Here is an 18,855-nt window from a genome sequence, read left to right on the forward strand (position 1 = left end):
TGTCATAATCTTCTCTCTTTTTTTTTTTTTTTATGCTGTTGAACCTGCCCTACCCTCTGGAAGTCAGGTCTCTGTATATTTCTGTGAGGAAAGAATGTATCTAGATCTCCTTGCTGTCACTGAGAGGAGGACCAGGGGAGGTGAGGGCATGAACCTATGCTAGCACACCATGGGTAGTACTCACAGCCAACTTCTATGGGCTGCATCAAACCCTGCTTCCAGTGCTTTATATGAACTGCCCCAGTTAGTTCTAACAATTCCCTGAGTATATACTTTTATTTCCACTTTACAGAGACGCAAGGTTTGAGGAGAGGAACTAGTTTTGTTCAATGGTCATTGGAAAAAGAACCGGGGCCTTTGTACTGCAGGATAATACTGTGAATACCACTTCATAGCTCTTCCATGCAGGGGACATTAAACATCTATTCAGGGATGGCAAGATGACTCAGTGGATAAAAACCTATGAGCTGAGTTCAACCCTGGAGCCCAGATGCTGGAGGAAGAGAATCAACTCCTGTAAGTTGTTCTCTGACCATTTTGTGGTCATCTTTTTATGCAGAGGTTCAAAGAGCGTTTATGTCAGCAGTAGTGGGAGGGTTGGACCTGTGTTCCTCACCAAAACTCCTGCTCTGCCAGAGCTGTCAATGCTCAGCAGAAACATCAGGAAACAAAGACAGGTTCTGAGCCCGATTGTCCTGACTTTTCTAACTTGAAAATTTCATGTCTGCACTAGGAGGTGATGACCATTGCCCGCACTCAAAGGTGATGACCATTTCGTGGGTAACCCAGGATGGTCTTCACAAAGTTATTCTGGCACAGAGCTTTGGACATACTTTCTGAATCTTAGTCATCTATTCACAATAGCTCTTAGATTCTCAATGTGTGTCAGACAGAGTAGATGTGAATGTGAGCGAGATGTGTCAGCCCCTGTGTCTTTCTGAAGTTGTGAGGAGATACCAGGTAAGCAGGAGGTAGGGCTATAATAGACGGGGGGGGGGGGATGAAAAAAAAGACCCTCCCCTCACCACTTTCCAGAGCATTGTGATGGCTAAGGATGAGTGTGTGGTGTTTGGAGGTGCTTCAGATTTCTACTGAAGAACTTGATGTAGGGCCTCAGACTCTGTGGCTCTCTCTCTCTCTCTCTCTCTCTCTCTCTCTCTCTCTCTCTCTCTCTCTCTGTGTGTGTGTGTGTTTGTGTGTATGTGTGTGTCTTTGTTTTCGTGTATTTTGGGTTTTTTTTCTGCTGTTGTATTCATATGATATACTACCACAAAGAGCTGCATTAATATATTAACTTGCCAAGTACATTGGCCTCTGGATTATAGCACCGAATTTATAAATGCATTCATAAAGCTTTTTTGTTCTTTGATTATTTATTAATGACATGATGAAATGGTTTATTTAAACAATAAGTAGCAGATTATGAACAGGAGTGGAGCAGACACAATTGGCTAGTCTGACCCTACGCCTAATATTTGAATTGCTTTGAGCTCAAGACTCTGCTGTGGGCAGCACATATAAAACTCGAGTTCTGGAAGCTGCCGCCACCTTGCAGACTGTGGTCACAGAGGATGTTGCCACACCAATGGAGTGCACTGCCATGCCAGAGAACACACTAAAAAATCACCTGACCAGAGGAGGGAGGAAATGGTTTATTCTAGAATTGTAGTTTCCCTTTGCTTGGAGGACAGACAGAGGATTTGGAGTGAGGGAGCTTCAAGTTTACTGTGTGTGTCACATAGGACTTGTATCAACGAGTAGAGCATACTTGGGCTTGATGCAAAAGCCCTGTACAGCTTGTAAGTACATCACAGTGAATCATGCTCAACAGGAATGGGCAGTGATGTTATGGCATCCAGCCCTGGTCTTTGTCCTTTTGAACTTTGTCTCTACAATGTGAGCAAGAATTAGGTGGTCCTGTTTGCTGTGAAGACAGTATTTATTGAGAAGTTGTGACTGGTGGGCATGGTAGAGATGCCTACAATGCCAGCACTCACTCAGGGTCTGAGGTAAGAAGATTGAGTCTCAAGACAGCCTGTTAGATAGCCTGAGTCCCTGTCTCCAGTGAGCAAGCAAACAAAATCCCAAATCATTATTTTGTTTTATATTTGGGTGCCTTTCTTTTTCTTAATCTCAGAGGCCAGCATAAAAGTGTTTTAAAGTGGTTGGTTTCATAGAAAATTATACAGAATGAATGACATCACAAATCCCATTCATTGGCCACTGTTTAAAAAATCCTCACCACCTGTATTTCTTGTTGTCTGAATTCTACCGTTAGCCATTGATTAAACACCTAGCTTCTTCTTGTGTTTACAAAAATCTCTTATAATATTCAAATATCTATGAGAGGAGAACGCCTCTGGAGATTAAAATTTGGGTGTTTTTTAAAAGGCAGGATTAGTTTAGTCCTGGTCCCCTCCCCCCAATCTATTGATGTGGCTGCACTATGAGTAAATCTAAGGCTGAGCTGAGGGGCAGAGCACAGAATTAGTTGGTGACGTCTGCATGGGGTGGCAGTTTTGTATTTTTTTTTCTATTAGATATTTTCTTTATTTACATTTCAAATGTTATCCCCTTTCCTGGTTTCCCCTCTGAAAACCCCCTATCCCCTCCTGAATTTATGAAATCCTTAGGCTAATGGTGGAACTAGAAAATATCATCCCGAGTGAGGTAACCCAATCACAAAAGAACACACATGGTACGTACTCACTGATAAGTGGATATTAGCCCAGAAGCTCGGAATACCCAAGATATAATTCACAGACCATATGAAGCTCAAGAAGTAGGAAGACCAACGCGTGGGTGCTTTTGTCCTTCTTAGAAGGGGAAACAAAATACCCATGGGAGAAGATATTTGAGACAAAATGTGGAGCAGAAATGGAAGGAAAGGCCATCCAGAGATTGCCCCACCTGGGGGTCCATCCCATATATAGTCACCAAATTCAAACACTATTGGGGATGCCAACAAGTGCTTGCTGACAGTCTGGTATTTTTATTCAGGGCATTGGCACAAGTGTAACAGCTCATTTTCTGGCCAACTCAGGAGCTGTAGAATAAGATCTCAAGGAAATGCTGCTGAGGGTGCACCTCAGGAGACCTACCCAGCTTGGAATGATGTTGCATACCTATAATTCCAGTACTTGGGAGGCTGTGATGGATATATAGTCAGTTTACTAATGTTTCAAAAAGTTACTGTTTCAAAAGCCAAAATTGAAACCAACCAACCAGTCAAATAAATAAAAAGGAGACAATGAACATTAAGAACATTCAGAAGGCCCCAAAAGATGGTGACAACTGGTCAAAGGTCAAGGTACCTTTCCCTTGTTAACCATGGCTTTCTATTTCACACGGACATTCATATTCGGAAACTGGTGTAGCCCAGTTCTAAGTGACAACCAGTCAGGTTCTGTTTTTCTCCCTTAAGACAAGTGTGTGTGCATACACATGGACAGGTTCCTCTTCAGGAAGCCAGAGGAGGGAACCTGTGGGTAGCAGAATCAGCTAATAGACTGTACTCCTTTGAAACTCTTTTCTTTTTATTGAACATAGATTTTTTTTTCTCTCTCAGAATATATCCTGGTCATAGTTTTCCCTCACTCTACTTCTCCCTGTTTCCTCCCACCTCCTCCTCTGGAGCCACTTCCTTTCTGTCTCTCAGTTGCGGGGGGGGGGGGGGGGGAAGAGCTTCTAAAGGATAATAATAAAAGAAAAGAAAAGAAGATAAAAACTAACATAGGATAATAGAACAAAAGCAAAGCAAAGAAATAGTCCCCCCCCAAAAAAGGCCCCCCAAAAGACCTACTAGTTTACACACCTAGAAATTCCATTAAAACTACTAAAGTTGAAGCCATCATATATACCTAAAATACCTGTAGGGTAAAGAGAAAAACATATGCACAACTAGAATAAGAATAATACAAATTTTAAAAGATTTAAATATGATGTTATGAGATAAAAACCTTCCAGAGATGTCACTGAGTTCATTTTATGTTGGCCATAACTGGCCATGTAGTGCTGGGTTTACAGCCTACTCCTAAGAGCAGCTTGCTTTCCCAGAGAGACTGTCTCCAAGGAAACTACCTTTTCATTTAACAAAAGCCACCCTTTGGAAATGAGGGAACTGGGGGTGGGGAACGCTAAAGTCGTAACCAGCAACCTCCCGTTTCCAATGTTCTGGTGGCCAACACTTACTCTTCTCTCACGGGTTCTCACCTGCTCACTTGCATGGACACCATGCTTAAGTCCCTGAAGGAAGCCATGGAGAGCCACCTGTCTGCTACCCTCCATGATCCCAGGTACATCTTTGCTACACTGCTGGACCCTCACGACAAAGCTTCCCTGTTCACAGAGGAAGAGGCAGAGCACTACAGGCAAGACTTCATTAGGGAACTAGAAATACTGAATTCTACCTCAGGGGACACGGCCATCTTCAACGGCTGTGACTCAGGGTCTCCACTTAAAGACACTGGCACAGAGGAGAGCCTGTGGTCACTCGCACCAATAAAGAGAGATCAGAGAGAGAGAGAGAAGCTACCTGAAAACATGGTGCTTGCATATTTGGAGGAAGAGGTGCTGGAACACAGCTGTGACCCACTTACTTACTGGAAGCCTGAAGTAGTCATCTTGGCCTGGGCTGTCTACCTTAGCAGTCCGATTTCTGGGCTGTCCCCCACATACAGCCCCCTCAGAAAAGCTGTCGAGCATGTCCAGGGAGGCTGGCAGCTTTGGCCAGCTCAGGCTTATGATGGAGCATTTTGAAAAGCTCATCTTTTTAAATGTGAATCTCCCCTTAGGAGGCTTTCAGTATGGAACTCAGAGATGGAGCCACCAGACTGGAAATGTGCTTCAGTGCTATGATTGTATCAGGGCTGACTTGCCTGGCAGGGCCATGCAGGACCCCAGAGCAAGCATCTGGGGCTACCTGCCAGTTCTTACCATAATCTCCACACGGGCCTTACTCCTCCTTCAGGCCAGAAGCCCACTAGAAACAAAGTCTTGGCAATTATGGAATAGGATGATCAGGTATAAAACTATAAAGCTTTGTTTTGTTTTGTTTTGAGTGGATAGTAATCTGTTTTACTAGAATGGAAGGAATATGTAAACAATTTTATTGTGTAGGGGTTTTTTATTCAATTGTGTAAAAACCACAAATCAGGTGTTGTATTTTAATTAAATATTTCAATTGCAACAAAACAGCGTCTGTGTCTGATAAACGAAACCTGTAAATAGGAGGTAGAGGCTAAGCCATCCTGACTGAACAGTTCTTAACCACAGGCTCCAAAAGTATGTCGAAGAGAGAATGTTCTGGAAGCTGTGCACATTACAGAATCAGGCATCTGAAAACAAAACTGAACTTGGGCGTATCACGGCATGTGGGTCATGAGAAGGTTCCCACGTCAGGTGATGCATTCAGGCTTTCCACGGTCAGTTAACTCAGAGATACCTGGCTTAGCATGAGCTCCTTGAAATTGGATCCAAGTCTTAAAGTCATGCTTAGGACTTCGCCAGTGCATGGTATGACATGTTGACAACAGATGGCCTGTTGATCAAAAACCTCCATGCTACTGATTTACTTTTGTGTCTCTATACAATAAAGCTATCTCATAAGAAGTACGCACTGACCCCTCACAGTTTGACCAGATATAGCTCAGAATCTACTTTGAGGGGGTCTCCTGTTGACAGGGAAAGTGCTTGTTTATTGCAGTCATGAGAAAAGCCTTAGGCATTACATTTCTTTTCCTGTGATAGGGAAGCCCCAACCATCATTGGGATTTTATAGAATCCCAAGGATATCAACATGAAGTATCAGCTCTCAGATTCTTTACCGGACTCTAAAGTTTCTGCTTATAACGTCTAAAAGGTTTTTCATTTCCTCATTTCAAATCAATTAAATATGGGTGAAACAAATCACTCATTTGCCTCTGACCTTTTAGAAAAAAAAATGTTTTGTTGAATTACTGTATGTAGGCTCGGTCTGAGTTTGTGTGGCCTATGTTTTAGTGTATTTATATAAATGATGAGCTTGGATTCTGAAATTAAACTTTTTATTTGAGATTTTCAAGGAAAAAAAACCAGAATTGGTCTTAATTAGGCAGTGGTGACATGTGTGAGTGAAGGTCACATGATGGTCCTGATTGACAACCAGCACTCAGGGATAGGTGTCCTTTGTGTTTGCTGGCATGGCTGTGCCCTCCACCTCTCCCCTCTCCAGGGTCTGGGCAATGCCAATGTTGGCATTGACACCTGAGTTCAGACCACTTGCGCAGTCAAAGGTAGTTCATGTTTGCTTTTTCTTTGCCTCTTTAGAACTTTGCACATGTAAACAAGCATTTCTATGAAACGAGTTACTGTAGACTGGCATTTACCAAACAGGTGCAACGCTTGCTAGCACGAGGCCTGTGTGTTGCAATCTCGAACATATCATAGGTCGACATGACCTGCTTTAAAATCCTGTATTCATTAACAAACATGGACATTTCTTCACCATCCTGAGTTTGTCCGGTTTCATGACAGTCCATGGGAGCCTTAAGAAAAACTAATATTCACTAGAAAAGCTAACGGTTAATGGTAATTGCTGGAAAAAGAGTATAAACGCCTTCATTCCTCTCAAACGGCGGAACTTCATCTGAAACAATGGAGGTTGTTAAAGCTCTCCCCTTCATTGTTTTCTTCAGCTACAGTAAATGTGAGTCTCTCCAAACAAGTTTACTACACGCAGGTAGGAAATGCCATCTGCTGCCTGTGTGGCCTATGTGTAAGGATTCTATGAGGAACCATGACAGTCACTAACACGTGTGTGGAGAGCCTTATCTTTCTCAGTGGTCATCGCTGTCAAAAACAGCCATTGACACTTGCTAGACACCTGTGAGTGGGATGAGCTGAGAAACAGGCCTGTACGTTGAGGCCACTCTTCTGGGACTACCCCACTTTAAGCTTCCCTTCTTTGTCCCCAGTCTAGGTGAGAGACTGCTTCATTTAAGCCAATGAATTCAAATGGAGCAAAAAATGGGAATGACTCGGGAATAATCCTAGAAGATACATTATTACCTGTTATTACAAGGCAATGTGCTTACCACTTGACACGTGTTTCCATTTAATAATCTTTTACATGTGTGCGTTCTGTACATACGCGTATGTGCATGTGTATGTATAGGTTGGAGGTTGGCATAGGGTGTCTTCCTCAGTTGCTCCTCAACCTTAGTTTTCTGAGACAGGTTCTTACTGAGCCTGGAGATTACTGATTGGCTAGAATGTCTGGCCAGTGAGCTCCAGGGATCCTCCTGCAGCAATAATGGGATAAGAGATGCAAGGTACTTGCTGGGTCTCTAAAGTAGGTTCCTGGCATCCAGACTCACAGTTTGATGATTGTACAGCGAGTGCTCTACTGACTGAGTCATTTTCCCAGCCCCTCATTCGCTCTTCGTACCCACACAAAGTGCTAAAACTTCACACGTACATGCAAATGCGTTTTATAAATAGAAGTTGAAATCTAAAGAGTTGCCTTTAAAACCTTTACTTTTGTGCAGCAATGGTAATTGCTAGTGATTGCTTACTTAAAAGAAAACTGCTTGGTTCTTTGGAAACCGTTAGTGTAAGAAGTAAGACACAGCTCCATCGAGGTGTGTGTGTGTTTGTGTGTGTGTGTGTGAGTGTGTGTGTTGTGAGAGAGAGTGTGTTTGTGTGTGTGAATGTGTGTGTCTGTGTGTGAGTGTGTGTGTGTAGTGAGTGGCTGGTGGAGATGCAATCTCCCTCACAGAGTGTGGGAGACTCGTTCTTGGCCAAATCAAGAACGGTAGACTGTTAACCTCTGGGATTTTGTTCCCTAGCCCTGACATTTACTTTGAATGTGCTAATAGCTTATAATGAAATAATCAAAGAGTTTAACCAAATCACTAACTTTAAAGAATTCAGAGTCCGCTGTGTGTCTGTGAACAGAGGGCAATCTGTGTGAACTTCAGACTCCATTCATCTTGATTTTTGAAAAAACGTTGTCCTTTATTTTTGAGATTATAATTCAATTACATCATTTCCTGTTTCCCTTACTTCCCTTCAGACTCTCCCATGTGATCCCATTCACTCGCCCTCAAATCCATGGCCTCTTTTTCTTTAATTGGTGTGTGTGTGCATGCGTACTGCTCAGCCGGCATAATGTTACTTATATGCATATGCTTTCAGGGCTGTCCAATTGGTACTGGGTAACCAGTCAGTGTTCTCTTCCCTAGCTGCTTAGTTCTTTATCTCGGGCTAAGGCCTCATGAGTCCCTTCTCCTGTTAAAATGTCTAGATGCCCTGTTGTTTCATTTGGGTTTTGATTGGCTTGGAGCTTGCCTTGTAGGGTAGATCAGATAGCTTGTGAGCCCGCTTACCTCTGCCTCATCAGCACGGGGATAACAAGCTTGCACCACCACACCCAGCTATTTTTAAAGTGTGTATGATGGTTGAACTCTAGTCTTTGTACTTAAAAGACAAGAACTTTACCGACTGAGCCATTTCCCCAGGGTCTCATTCAGAACTTTGAATTCAACCACATGCAATTTTCTTATAACCAGTGATAGAGTTCAGCGATGTTGGAATATTAAAGAAATCATTCACAGGGAACAGCTTAAACTCAGAAGAAGATATATACCGCTCAATTGTTCCTATCATTACCGCTAATGAAAATAAATCCAGAATCTGGGATTGAGTACGTGTAGGTTCTAGAAGTTAAAGGGAGCTTTCAAGCTGGAAAATTTCCCATTATACAAATGTCCTAGTCCATCTGAGCTGCTGTGCCAAAATTCTGCAAGGTGGGAGGATTATAAACATCAGAAGTTTAGTTCTCATGGCACCCGAGGCTGGAAAGTCCAAGACCAAGATGCCAGCAGATTCAGTATCTGGTAAAGGTTCTTGTATTTAGTGCATTCGTCTGGCCAATAAGTGATGAATTTTTGCTATGCTTGCATGTGTTAGGATGAATGAGCTCCCATCAGCCTCTTTCAAAAGGGCACTAATCCCATGGATGAGGGCTCCACCCTTATGACTATTACACGTTTCTACCTTGGGTTAGGATTTCAACACGTGAAAGTTAGGCACATAAAAGCATTGAAATCACAGAGCTAAACAAACCCTTTTCCCAGCCAGGCAGCATGTCAGTGGGCAGGATCACCTGGAGGAGAACTTAGGAGTCAGGTGAGTTTGTTTATCCATATTCTTTTATTTTTGTTTTTGTTTTTAATTTGGAAGGAAAATATTTGGGGGAGGACGGTGATGATGGTGGTGGTGGTGATGATACAACAAAGAAGGAAGGGGCAACATTGTTGCATGCTCAACACACACAACTTATGTTTCAGTGTCAGCATTATGGTGGCTCAGTTTCTTCAGGATGCAGCTTATGACCAAGTCCAAACCATAGCTAAAGAGCTGCTGAATCTTGCTGAAAAGTGTAAGCGTCTCAAACGTGAGTCACCCTCAGAGTGTGCTCATCAACTGGTAGGTGGATCATGTGTCTCGTGTGTTGCTTTATTTTCCTGTCTGAACTAGAGGGTAAACAAAAGATGGTTGAATAAGTAGGCAGGACATTGCAAAGCAAGAGTATACATATGAATCACATTCCAGATATAATCTTTGTAGGCTTCTAAATCTATATTTAACCAAATTCTCTCTGGGAGTCCAGGTTCTGAGGGCCAAGCACTCGAGAGAATGAATCAATGAATCACAGTTCTGAAGAGCAACGAGCTTATTTATGTTGGTCTCTCTGCCAGAGCCACCAAAATGCTGGTGTCTGGCATCTTCACACAAAGAGACTGAATTGAGATTTAAATTAATTAAAAAGAATTTCTTTAAGGATATGCAAAAGAGACATAGTTTTACAGATTCCTTTCTCTGTCACTAGAATATTAGGGGTATTATTATCGCTCGCTTCATTATAAAACTGTATATGTCTTGTGATCAGCAATTTCAGTAGAAATATTTTTAGTTTTTAAACTGTGTGTGTGTGTGTGTGTGTCAGAGGGCAACTCGTGGAAATTAATTCTCTCCTCTGACTGTGTGGGTGCCAGGGATTGAACTCAGGTTGTCAGACTTGGCCGCAAGTGCCTTCAGCCATTGGGCCATCTCATCACCCCTCCCTGGGAAGCTCTTGATTAACACTATCATTCTCTTAGAATACAGAGCTTTGGGATCAGTTATTTTCATGCTAAATAATATAACATGCACATGAGGAGTAGCTTTCCTCCTTTATTTGGGGAGTTTCCTGCTCCATCTCTTGTCTGTGTGTGTACCATGTGCTAGATTCTGAATAGGGAAGGGGTGCCATCAGTCCACATTTTAAATGAAGGTTCTGCCAGTGGCTATGTTAGTTTATAGAACAATCTCTCTTTTTTTTTTCCATTGCAGAAGATGACCTTTTTTTCTGTATTTATTCTCAAATATAAAACTCACTTGCCAGCTGAGGTTTACCAAACACCACATGTTGACTGCCACCTAAAAACATTTGAAAACATGGGAATTATTACATCTCCAGCTGTAAAGCTGACAGTGAGCACACACTGACTCAAAGTTCAATTCTTAAAATATGTTCCCATGGAAACAAAACTAAAAACGAGTAGGAAATAAACCAAATTAGCAGCTTTTTTTTTTTTTTTGATAGTTCTCGTTAGAAATATCCTGCTGCCCTGGGTATTCTGAATGATATCTAGTTATTTTTTTCAAAAGCCTTTCGATCGCTTGCGAATGAAGCAACGTCATAGGGAAGGGGAAATGGTGGATTCTCTGTGGTCGACAAGGAGGAGGTGTGAATTTAGATTTTAAGACCCAAGAGGGGCTGGCTGGAGAGGTGCCTCAGTAAAGGTGCTTGCTGCTAACCCTGACAGCCTGAGTTTGATGCCAGGAACCTGTACAGCAGAAGGAGAAAATTGTCCTTCTAAAATGGTTCTCTGCCCTCTACACGTGCTACTAGGCACACATGCTCACCATACACAATAGGGAAATAGATGCTTTCTTTTTTTTTAAAGAGTATCTAAAAGATTTGTATTTAAAATGTATGCCTGGGTGCTGACATGTAGTTCAGTCTGTGCAATACTTGTACATGTATGAAGAGCTAAGTGCAGGTTCGAGTAGCTATGTCAAGCCAGGCACACCCATGCATTTCCATAAGCAGAGACAGGTAGATAGATCCCAGAGCTTGCTAATCAGCCAGTACAATCCTAGTTGCAGGTTCAATGAAGGACCTTATCTTAGAACTAAGATGGACAGTGATTGAGAAAGATACTCAGCATGGGCCTCTGCCTGTGCACATGCGTGTGTGCTCACAATTACATGTATGCACACACATGTACACAGACTTAAAAAACAAAAATAAAATAGAAAATTAATTTAAAATGCACATGTACACATGAAAAAAATAAACATATAAAATTGAAGTCTCTCCGTCCAGATATTATTGGATCCAAAGCTCAGCATATGATGTAGCTAGTTTAACTTACCTATGGTGAGGAATGTCGTCTCCCACACTTCCCCTGTATGCCTCCCTTCCCTCCAATAGGTGGCTGCCTTCCTTACACACATTTGCAACAACCAAGGCCTGCTGAATAGTCATGTGTTCACTGACTGTTGTAAGATGAAAACTGCAGCAAGACTCAGGTGCTTCCTGTCTTACAAGAAAGACGACGCAGACAGCCATGATACACCCCTGATTCCAAGGCCTGAACTGACCTGTGAGGTGGCTGAGGAGAATAATGTGTCCCTGAAGGAGAGGTAAGCCTCTTTGCCATGGTCTTTTACAAAGAATATGTTACAATTTTTAAGACGGCCCCTTTCACATATAAAATTCTCTGAAAGCAATGTTTTCTTATATGGAATTAAAATGGAAACTTGAGCTATGATTCTTTTTTGATCCTTCTAGAAAGGATGCCAGTTGATATCCTATAGGGCCTGGAAGTGTCTGCTGTGGATGACTAAAAGGAGTAAACCCTGTAAAGGGCTTGCCTCTTTCATTAGAAAGGGCAGCAGGAAACAATATTCAGTGTTGTAGTGAGAAACAATGTTAGTGCTAAACAAATGCTGAGGTTAAAATAGCATCGTAACACCTAGGAGAATAAAAAGGAGGGCGTGTGGCTGCGTATCAAATAAGAGGACAGACAAGGCTCTGGGAAGTTGGCAAGCCACTCGAGGCAGGCTCCAGCTGATTCTCAGGAAGCCCACCTGTCCCCTGTGAGGAGCACAAGCAGGGAAGGCCCCCGTCCTCACCCCTGTGAACACCCCAGCACCATAGATAGATGCACTTTGTACGTGTTTTGTATCTAAAGCATCAGATTGTAAAAAGGTTTAAACTGGAGGCAATGGCTTCCCAGCAGGCTGCTATCTGCTTCAGGAAGGAGACCATCCCAGGCTACCCCAGGGATGACCCAAGAGAGGAGAAATGGTGGACTAAGATGTCAATCCAGATTCCAGGGCTGTCCTTTACCCGTGCTTCTTGGCTTGGTCCTCCTGTCCTGTGGAGGGATGCTTGTGTTTCTTTATCCTTACCTGCTAACGTAACCACGTCTGATGAGTTACTGTTCCAGAGCCACTATGTGACTTCTACTTTGGGAGCATAAGAATAGAGATTGCTTCAGAGCTTGGGATATGAGGGGATTCAGAAGGCGCTGTATGTATCTCTCCATGTACAACAAAGGCTCCAGTTGACTAGGCTAACCTAGGAAATCCACAAAAAACAGAGAGCACTGGGGATAGAGGCCAGTAACAGGCCCCAGTCCTAGTGAGATGCATCCATAAATAGCAGGCAGAGCTTCTGAGAGGTGTGGCATACCGTCTGTCATTTGAGCCAAGAAACAGCAATAATTGTAGATTAAACAGAGGTAAATTTTCAGGTTAAAAAAATGGACTGTGTAATCCTGGGGTAAGTGGTAGTACTATGGTATTATCAAGATTAAGTCTGGAACCCTAATTAGCATGAAGTTGCCTCTGTTGAGAGTCAGGTACTAACAGGTAGTTAGGGTTTAGAGCCAGGCAAGGACAAGAGGAACACAAGACTGTGGCTCTCATGGAATGCGGCTGTGTCCACATGACTCGAGTCAGACATGGACATGAGGACTAAAGCAGAAATCCAATTGCTAGATCTGGAGTCTGGGAGCCTGGTGGTGATCTTATCATGGATTTTACCAATGTTAGTCCAAGCCAGGGATAATTGAGGAGACTAGAAAGCGTGGAGCTGAACAACCCAAACTTGTTTAGCGCATGTTTACAGGGGCAGAAGTGACCTCAGAGGTTTCTGAAGCTTCATGAAAGAAGTGTATGGCCTCAGACACTCAGTTAGAAAAGATTAGGGGACCGAATGTCACACAAGTTCCAAAATGTCTGGGATTAAGGACAAACTATGAGTATAGCTACTCATGTATTAAAGTGCTATGCGTGCTGTTGTTTACTAAAGGTTTCAGGCAACCCCCAAGCATTCTCACAGCAGAGGAGGCCCACAGTCAGTATACTGAAAGGCACTGTCAGGGACTTGGGTGGACGTCGTGCTCCCCATCTGAGCTGTACACCCCGAGGAAGTGCCTGCTCTTGGAGGCCTGCTTGTCAGGACTTTAGCAGAGGCCTTCTTGTTCCCAGTCTCATTAGCTCTTCATCCTTGTTCCAGGGTCCGTGAATCAGTAGCTTTTCCCTAGGGCTCCCTCCGGAAGGGGAAGATTTAATAATATCTATGCTAATTCCCTTTTGAATAAAAAGTTACCATGTGCAAACGTGTGTGTGTGTGTGTGTGTGTGAAAGGATAACTTTGTGGGACCATTTCTCTCCTCTTCCCTTGACATGTGAATCAGCTATCAAACTGGTCACCAGCTAGCAAGGCAAGCTTTACCACTGAGCCACCTTGTTAACCTCTAGGTTGATTTCTCTGACCCTCAACTGGCCTGATTAGAAGACCTGGCATTCTTCTGTTAGCTTTTCTTTTCATCACCCTAGTAAATAGTTAACTACAGTGCAACTGTGACTTTTATCTTGGCTTCCAGCCATACTTGACTACTTTGACATCTGGCAGCCTAGTTTTTTTTTTTTTTTTTTTTTTCCAGCTCAGTTCAAATACTGACAATTCTTATCTAATGACTAAGTGGATCTCAGATGCCTCTCTCTGCCTTGGGTTACAGCATCAGGAACTTGTGTTTATAAAAGAAAGAGGACTGAGAGTTTTGAAAAGAAATAAATGGTCAAGCCTAGAAGCAAGGCGTAGCATGCCCATTCATCTTTTATTGATCAAAGCTGCTAACTTCACTACACAGGCTGGGAAAATAGCATCCCTAAATACACAGGAAAAGGACATGAACACACAAGTTTTGGCCTACAGTGTCTACTTGTGCTGAGTGTTATACTCATCCTGTACATGAGTCCATTTTTGAACGTGTTCCACAGGCACATATGAGGAAACATAATTTCAGAGAATTTAGTAACGAGCAAACATACTGAATGGCAGGACTCAGGGCAATGGTATTGACTGTGATAGCCTAGAAAGAACTTCTGGATGACCTGGAGAGACTTCTGACCACCATCAATACTTGTAAAGTCCATTCCTGGCCCACATGAACAATCCTGCATAACAATCCTGCATATTAATGCAACTTAGACTATTGAACTTCCTACCTGCCTGTCTCTCTAAGGAAGTGGAGAGATGTAATTTCTCATTATGTTCAACCCACCTGATGCAGTCACTTCATTTGTACCTGGAGAGTGACTCTGGTGATTTGTTCATAGTGAACATTTGATGATTTTTAGGCCAAGTTCTACCAAATCTCAATCACTGGGATTTCTAGAAGTTTCAGACAGATACAGAATGAACAAATGCTGGGCATTTGAAAGGACATTGTCAGATGGGCCTCAACGGCAGAGCTCACAACTTTACAATTGTCAAATTACAGGTTCAGCTATGAAATATCTAGAAGACACCCATTCTTATATGGACCCACTATCTTGACCATGTCTGCTTGCTATGAGACAGCTGTTCAGTCATGTTGTCAAGAAGAGAATAAAACAGAGTGCCTGCGGACAAAGGTATTGTGTATGTAGTGCGGTTGTTAGGGCTTTGCGATGGAAATTGTGGATTGTAGAGAAACAGCATGACATGACCCCACATCATGCCAGAGATGCAGAATCTCAAGCTCTTCTCTGGACCTAGTAAATAGCGTCTGTTTTAGAAAAGAAAGCTATGTAGTCAGTCTTGCAATGTGAGAAGCAGGACAGTTTTGAAAATAAACATTTAAGCATTCCAGGCACTGTTGCTAGGTAACCAAACAACCCAAAATTCAGAGATGTAAAGCAATGATAATTATTTTATTACCATTACTGTCTGTGAATCAGGAACTCAGGAAGTAACGCACCTGGGGCTTTCTGGGTCATAAACTTTCATGTAATTGTAATTAGAAAACATCTGGATCTGGGATTCAGGAGGAGCTGGGGTCCTGGGCATTCATACACCATCTCTTCTCTTAGTGTACAATCTCAAGTATGTGTATGCAGTATTCTTGCCTGGCCTACTTTGGGCTGTTTCACAGCATGGTGGCCAGAGGGCAACTGGATTGCTTACGTGTAGCCAAAAGCTTCTGGAAGGAATCTTGTAGTAGACAAGGATGAGGCTGTGTTGCCATTTGTAATCTAGCCTCTTAAGTCGTCTCTACCAGGTTCTCCTGTTTAAAATACCGCAAGACTTCACCAGTTGGAGAGAGCCTGTATGTAGACTTTACTTCTCACTGGGATAACAATGATCAATTCCTTTTCAGAAAAACACGGGATAGATGTTTTAGTCTTTTGATCATCATTGGATAGATAGATGCAAACCAGTGGTTCATTTTAAGATAAAAGCATTTGTGTGTGTGTGTGTACAAATAGGCCTTTGTATTTGTGTGTGTTGTGCTCATTAAAGGTTCTGAACAGAGAAATTCTAAACACTAACAGCCATGTTTGAGGTGCCACCAAACAGATTTTCTACATGCCATGCTGAAAACTAATGGTAATTTGATAATCATTATGGTGAAAAACTCAAGGCTAAGTATGACTGGTTTTGTCTTGATGTCATTATTGTTCTGAGTAAGAAACCACCTCATTTCCTCTGAAATTCATATAACTTTATCTCTTTCTCCTACCTAGTTCTTCCTTGTGTATTTAAAAAAAAAAGGGGGGGGGTGGTATCTGAAGATATTCTGCCACAGGCTAAGAACTCCATGATTGCATTATTTTTCATTAAAGTTATTTGTTTATATTTCTGACATCCCCATTATTATCCTGGGGGATTCTGGTTCCTTTGGAAGCCGATTCTCAGTTCCTAAGCGGGTGGTCGTTTTTCTTTCCTCTTGGTTTTAATTAAAGCCTGAAAGGCAATGGTTACACACTGATGCCCTGCCTCATTGTCTAGCATTTCAAAATAAAATACAAATAAGTTTGCCCATTTTCATGAGGGTCTCTGAGGCTTCATCATGCTCGGATCACAGGCACAATTAACATGCGATATAATTGATTATGTAACTTTCTCCAAGGACAGAACAAGAGCCCCTTAGAACAAGACGAGGCAGCAACACGGTGAGCATCACGGCGGGAAGGCCTCTTGCCTGGCTCCCTGTGTCTGCTTATGTTTAACACGACAGCTGCACACTTAGGAAAATTCCTCAGTGAAGAAACCGAACGTGAAGAAAACATGGTGGCTTGTGCACCATCCTTTTAAGTGGAAATCTAGGGTTAAAGGAAACACACATGTGGAGGTTAAGAAGTTAACAGGCATTGCAGAGTCGAACCATCTCTTTCAGCTGAGCGGCTGGAGACACGCCCAGGATAAAATGGTTAATGACCTGGATAAAAGAAAGCACAGCTGTAGGGCAGTTTTGAGTCTCTTTGGCTGCTCTCTAGAAATTACTTTGTTTATGAAGCTTTGAGACAAATGATCTTTGGGGAGCGTGAGGTGCTATTTTTGCAAAAGCCTTGTCAGTTGAAGACTTTTAAATGGTGAGGACACATTGATGATTTTTAATCTTCTATCTTTTCCCAATGATATTGTTAACGTTATCTGTTACTAACACATTTCTTTAATGAGTTGTTTTTCCATTTGCAGCTAGAACCCATCAGAAAATACATTAGAGGAATATCTGCAAGACATCATCACTTATGTGAAATTGGCACCAAATTCAATGAGAAAGTAGCAAGTGCAGTGTAAGTTTCCCGCATGGATCTGTGTGCTCTGCTGCTGCTAGGTCATCTGTTTTGGCTAAACTACTTTGAAAAGTCATTTGGACACTGTCAATATAAGCCTGGAGCCCTTCTGCCGTAGTTTGGGTTTCCATTGCTGTGAAGAAACACCACAACCTAGGCAACTCTTATAAAGGCTGGGCATGGCAGCATATTGGCTATAATGCCATCATTTAAGATGTATAGACAGGAGAATCAGGAGTTCAAGGTCATCCTAGGCTACACAGTTTGTTCAAAGCTAGCTTGGGTTATGGGGGTGTGATGATGATGATGATGCAGAGATTAGCTGAATTTCCCTTTATGATAAAGAACAGAGAAATAAATATCCTCCTTTCTCTTGGAACTAAGGAATGGAGGAGGCCTTAAGGCAGCCTCTCCACTTTGAATTCATGTATTTTTTCTTATCCCCATCATCCCCAGTGAGTGACAGCACTGGAGTTCCTGAAGGGCAGGGATATTTTGTTTCCAGAGAAACTCCAGAGACTTGACAATGGGCACTAAAGAGTCCTGTGACTCATTCATTTTTCTTGGTGATGAGACTGCACATATTTCTAAGGCTACCAAGGTGTACATTTCAATGTCTCAGCTACTTTAAATAATGAAGATGACCAGATTTCCCATTATTGAGATTTGATCTTTGGGTGGGTCTGCACACCATCACCAAAGCAGTTGAAAACACTTCCTAATACTTGCTAATGCATTTAGATACTTTTGGTTCCTTGAAGTAGAAATTCAAACTATGGAAGAAAGGGAGAAAGGAAATGTTCTAATTATATTATAATTTCAAAAAGAAAATAATTACTAAAAACAGAATGCTATGCTTATTCTAAAAAAATATATAATGTTTTGACGTACTTGATTTTCTTTACAGAGAGTTGATTCTACTCACCAAAAAGCAACCTCAAGCTAATTTTCCTGAAATCGCCAAATTGACCATGGATGTTAAAAATCTGCATGAGACCTGTTGTGAGGGGAACACATTAGCGTGTGCTCTGGGCAGGGTAAGACAGCTCTTCTTTCTTCATAATTAATTTTTTAAATTAATTAAGTCTGTTCTTTGACAATTTCATACCCATACAACACATACTGATTGCTACCATCCTCTCACATATTAACCTTTAAAAGGACTAGAATTCCTAAGCAACGATACACTTGCAAATAACGAAACTAGAGAAGTAATGATTGCTTCTGGCTTCTTTCTGTCAGTAGATAGACAACAAAATCTCAGGAAGCCCTCCCTCCACACATAAACAGCACCTATGCCCAACCAGCAGCGCAGGACTGCCAGGGGCTGGGCTGTAGCAGGCATGGATTGTCTTGTTGTCACAAACAAGCTTAAAGTAACTGCAAATTGTTCTGGATTTCCAGGTTGTAGTGGAAATAGGTGAGTGGCTTGCCAAAGCCCATGCTTTTATGTCTGAGGGGCTCCTATTCTGCTTTAGGGAGCCTTTGCTCTTCCATCCTCACTTAGAATGAATTGGAACATTGATATGCACAGTACAATATGGGATGCATGGTCTCCTTATCTTTGTATGATCCTTTGATTTCTATCTTGCCTCTGCCACCAATGGATCTTTATTGTATTTTTTTTAAAGATTTATTTATTTTATGTATGTGAGTACACTGTAGCTCTCTTCAGACATACCAGAAGAGGGC

At 42.1% G+C, this 18,855-nt stretch overlaps 1 protein-coding gene across 5 annotated transcripts in view; it reads left to right on the forward strand.

Moving 5' to 3' along the window:
* Positions 1–6,050: 6,050 nt before the first annotated feature.
* Positions 6,051–18,855, forward strand: part of LOC110294754 (alpha-fetoprotein-like) — a 44,373-nt gene continuing 31,568 nt past the window's right edge. The window contains exons 1-7 of one of the 5 annotated variants that reach the window (XM_029477063.2): positions 6,051–6,685; positions 9,117–9,168; positions 9,330–9,468; positions 11,522–11,733; positions 14,886–15,018; positions 17,066–17,163; positions 18,071–18,200. In XM_029477063.2, the coding sequence (XP_029332923.1) occupies positions 6,634–6,685; positions 9,117–9,168; positions 9,330–9,468; positions 11,522–11,733; positions 14,886–15,018; positions 17,066–17,163; positions 18,071–18,200 (816 nt within the window). In that variant the 5' untranslated portion in view covers positions 6,051–6,633. Of the gene's footprint in view, positions 6,719–9,116; positions 9,169–9,329; positions 9,469–11,521; positions 11,734–14,885; positions 15,019–17,065; positions 17,164–18,070; positions 18,201–18,855 lie in introns of those variants that run through there. The other 4 variants (XM_021163190.3, XM_021163191.3, XM_021163192.2 and 1 more) reach the window with 4 other exon arrangements.

This window comes from Mus caroli, unplaced genomic scaffold (genome assembly GCF_978045245.1).
Source record: "Mus caroli unplaced genomic scaffold, Mus_caroli_1 scaffold_4, whole genome shotgun sequence".
Taxonomy (NCBI): domain Eukaryota; kingdom Metazoa; phylum Chordata; class Mammalia; order Rodentia; family Muridae; genus Mus; species Mus caroli.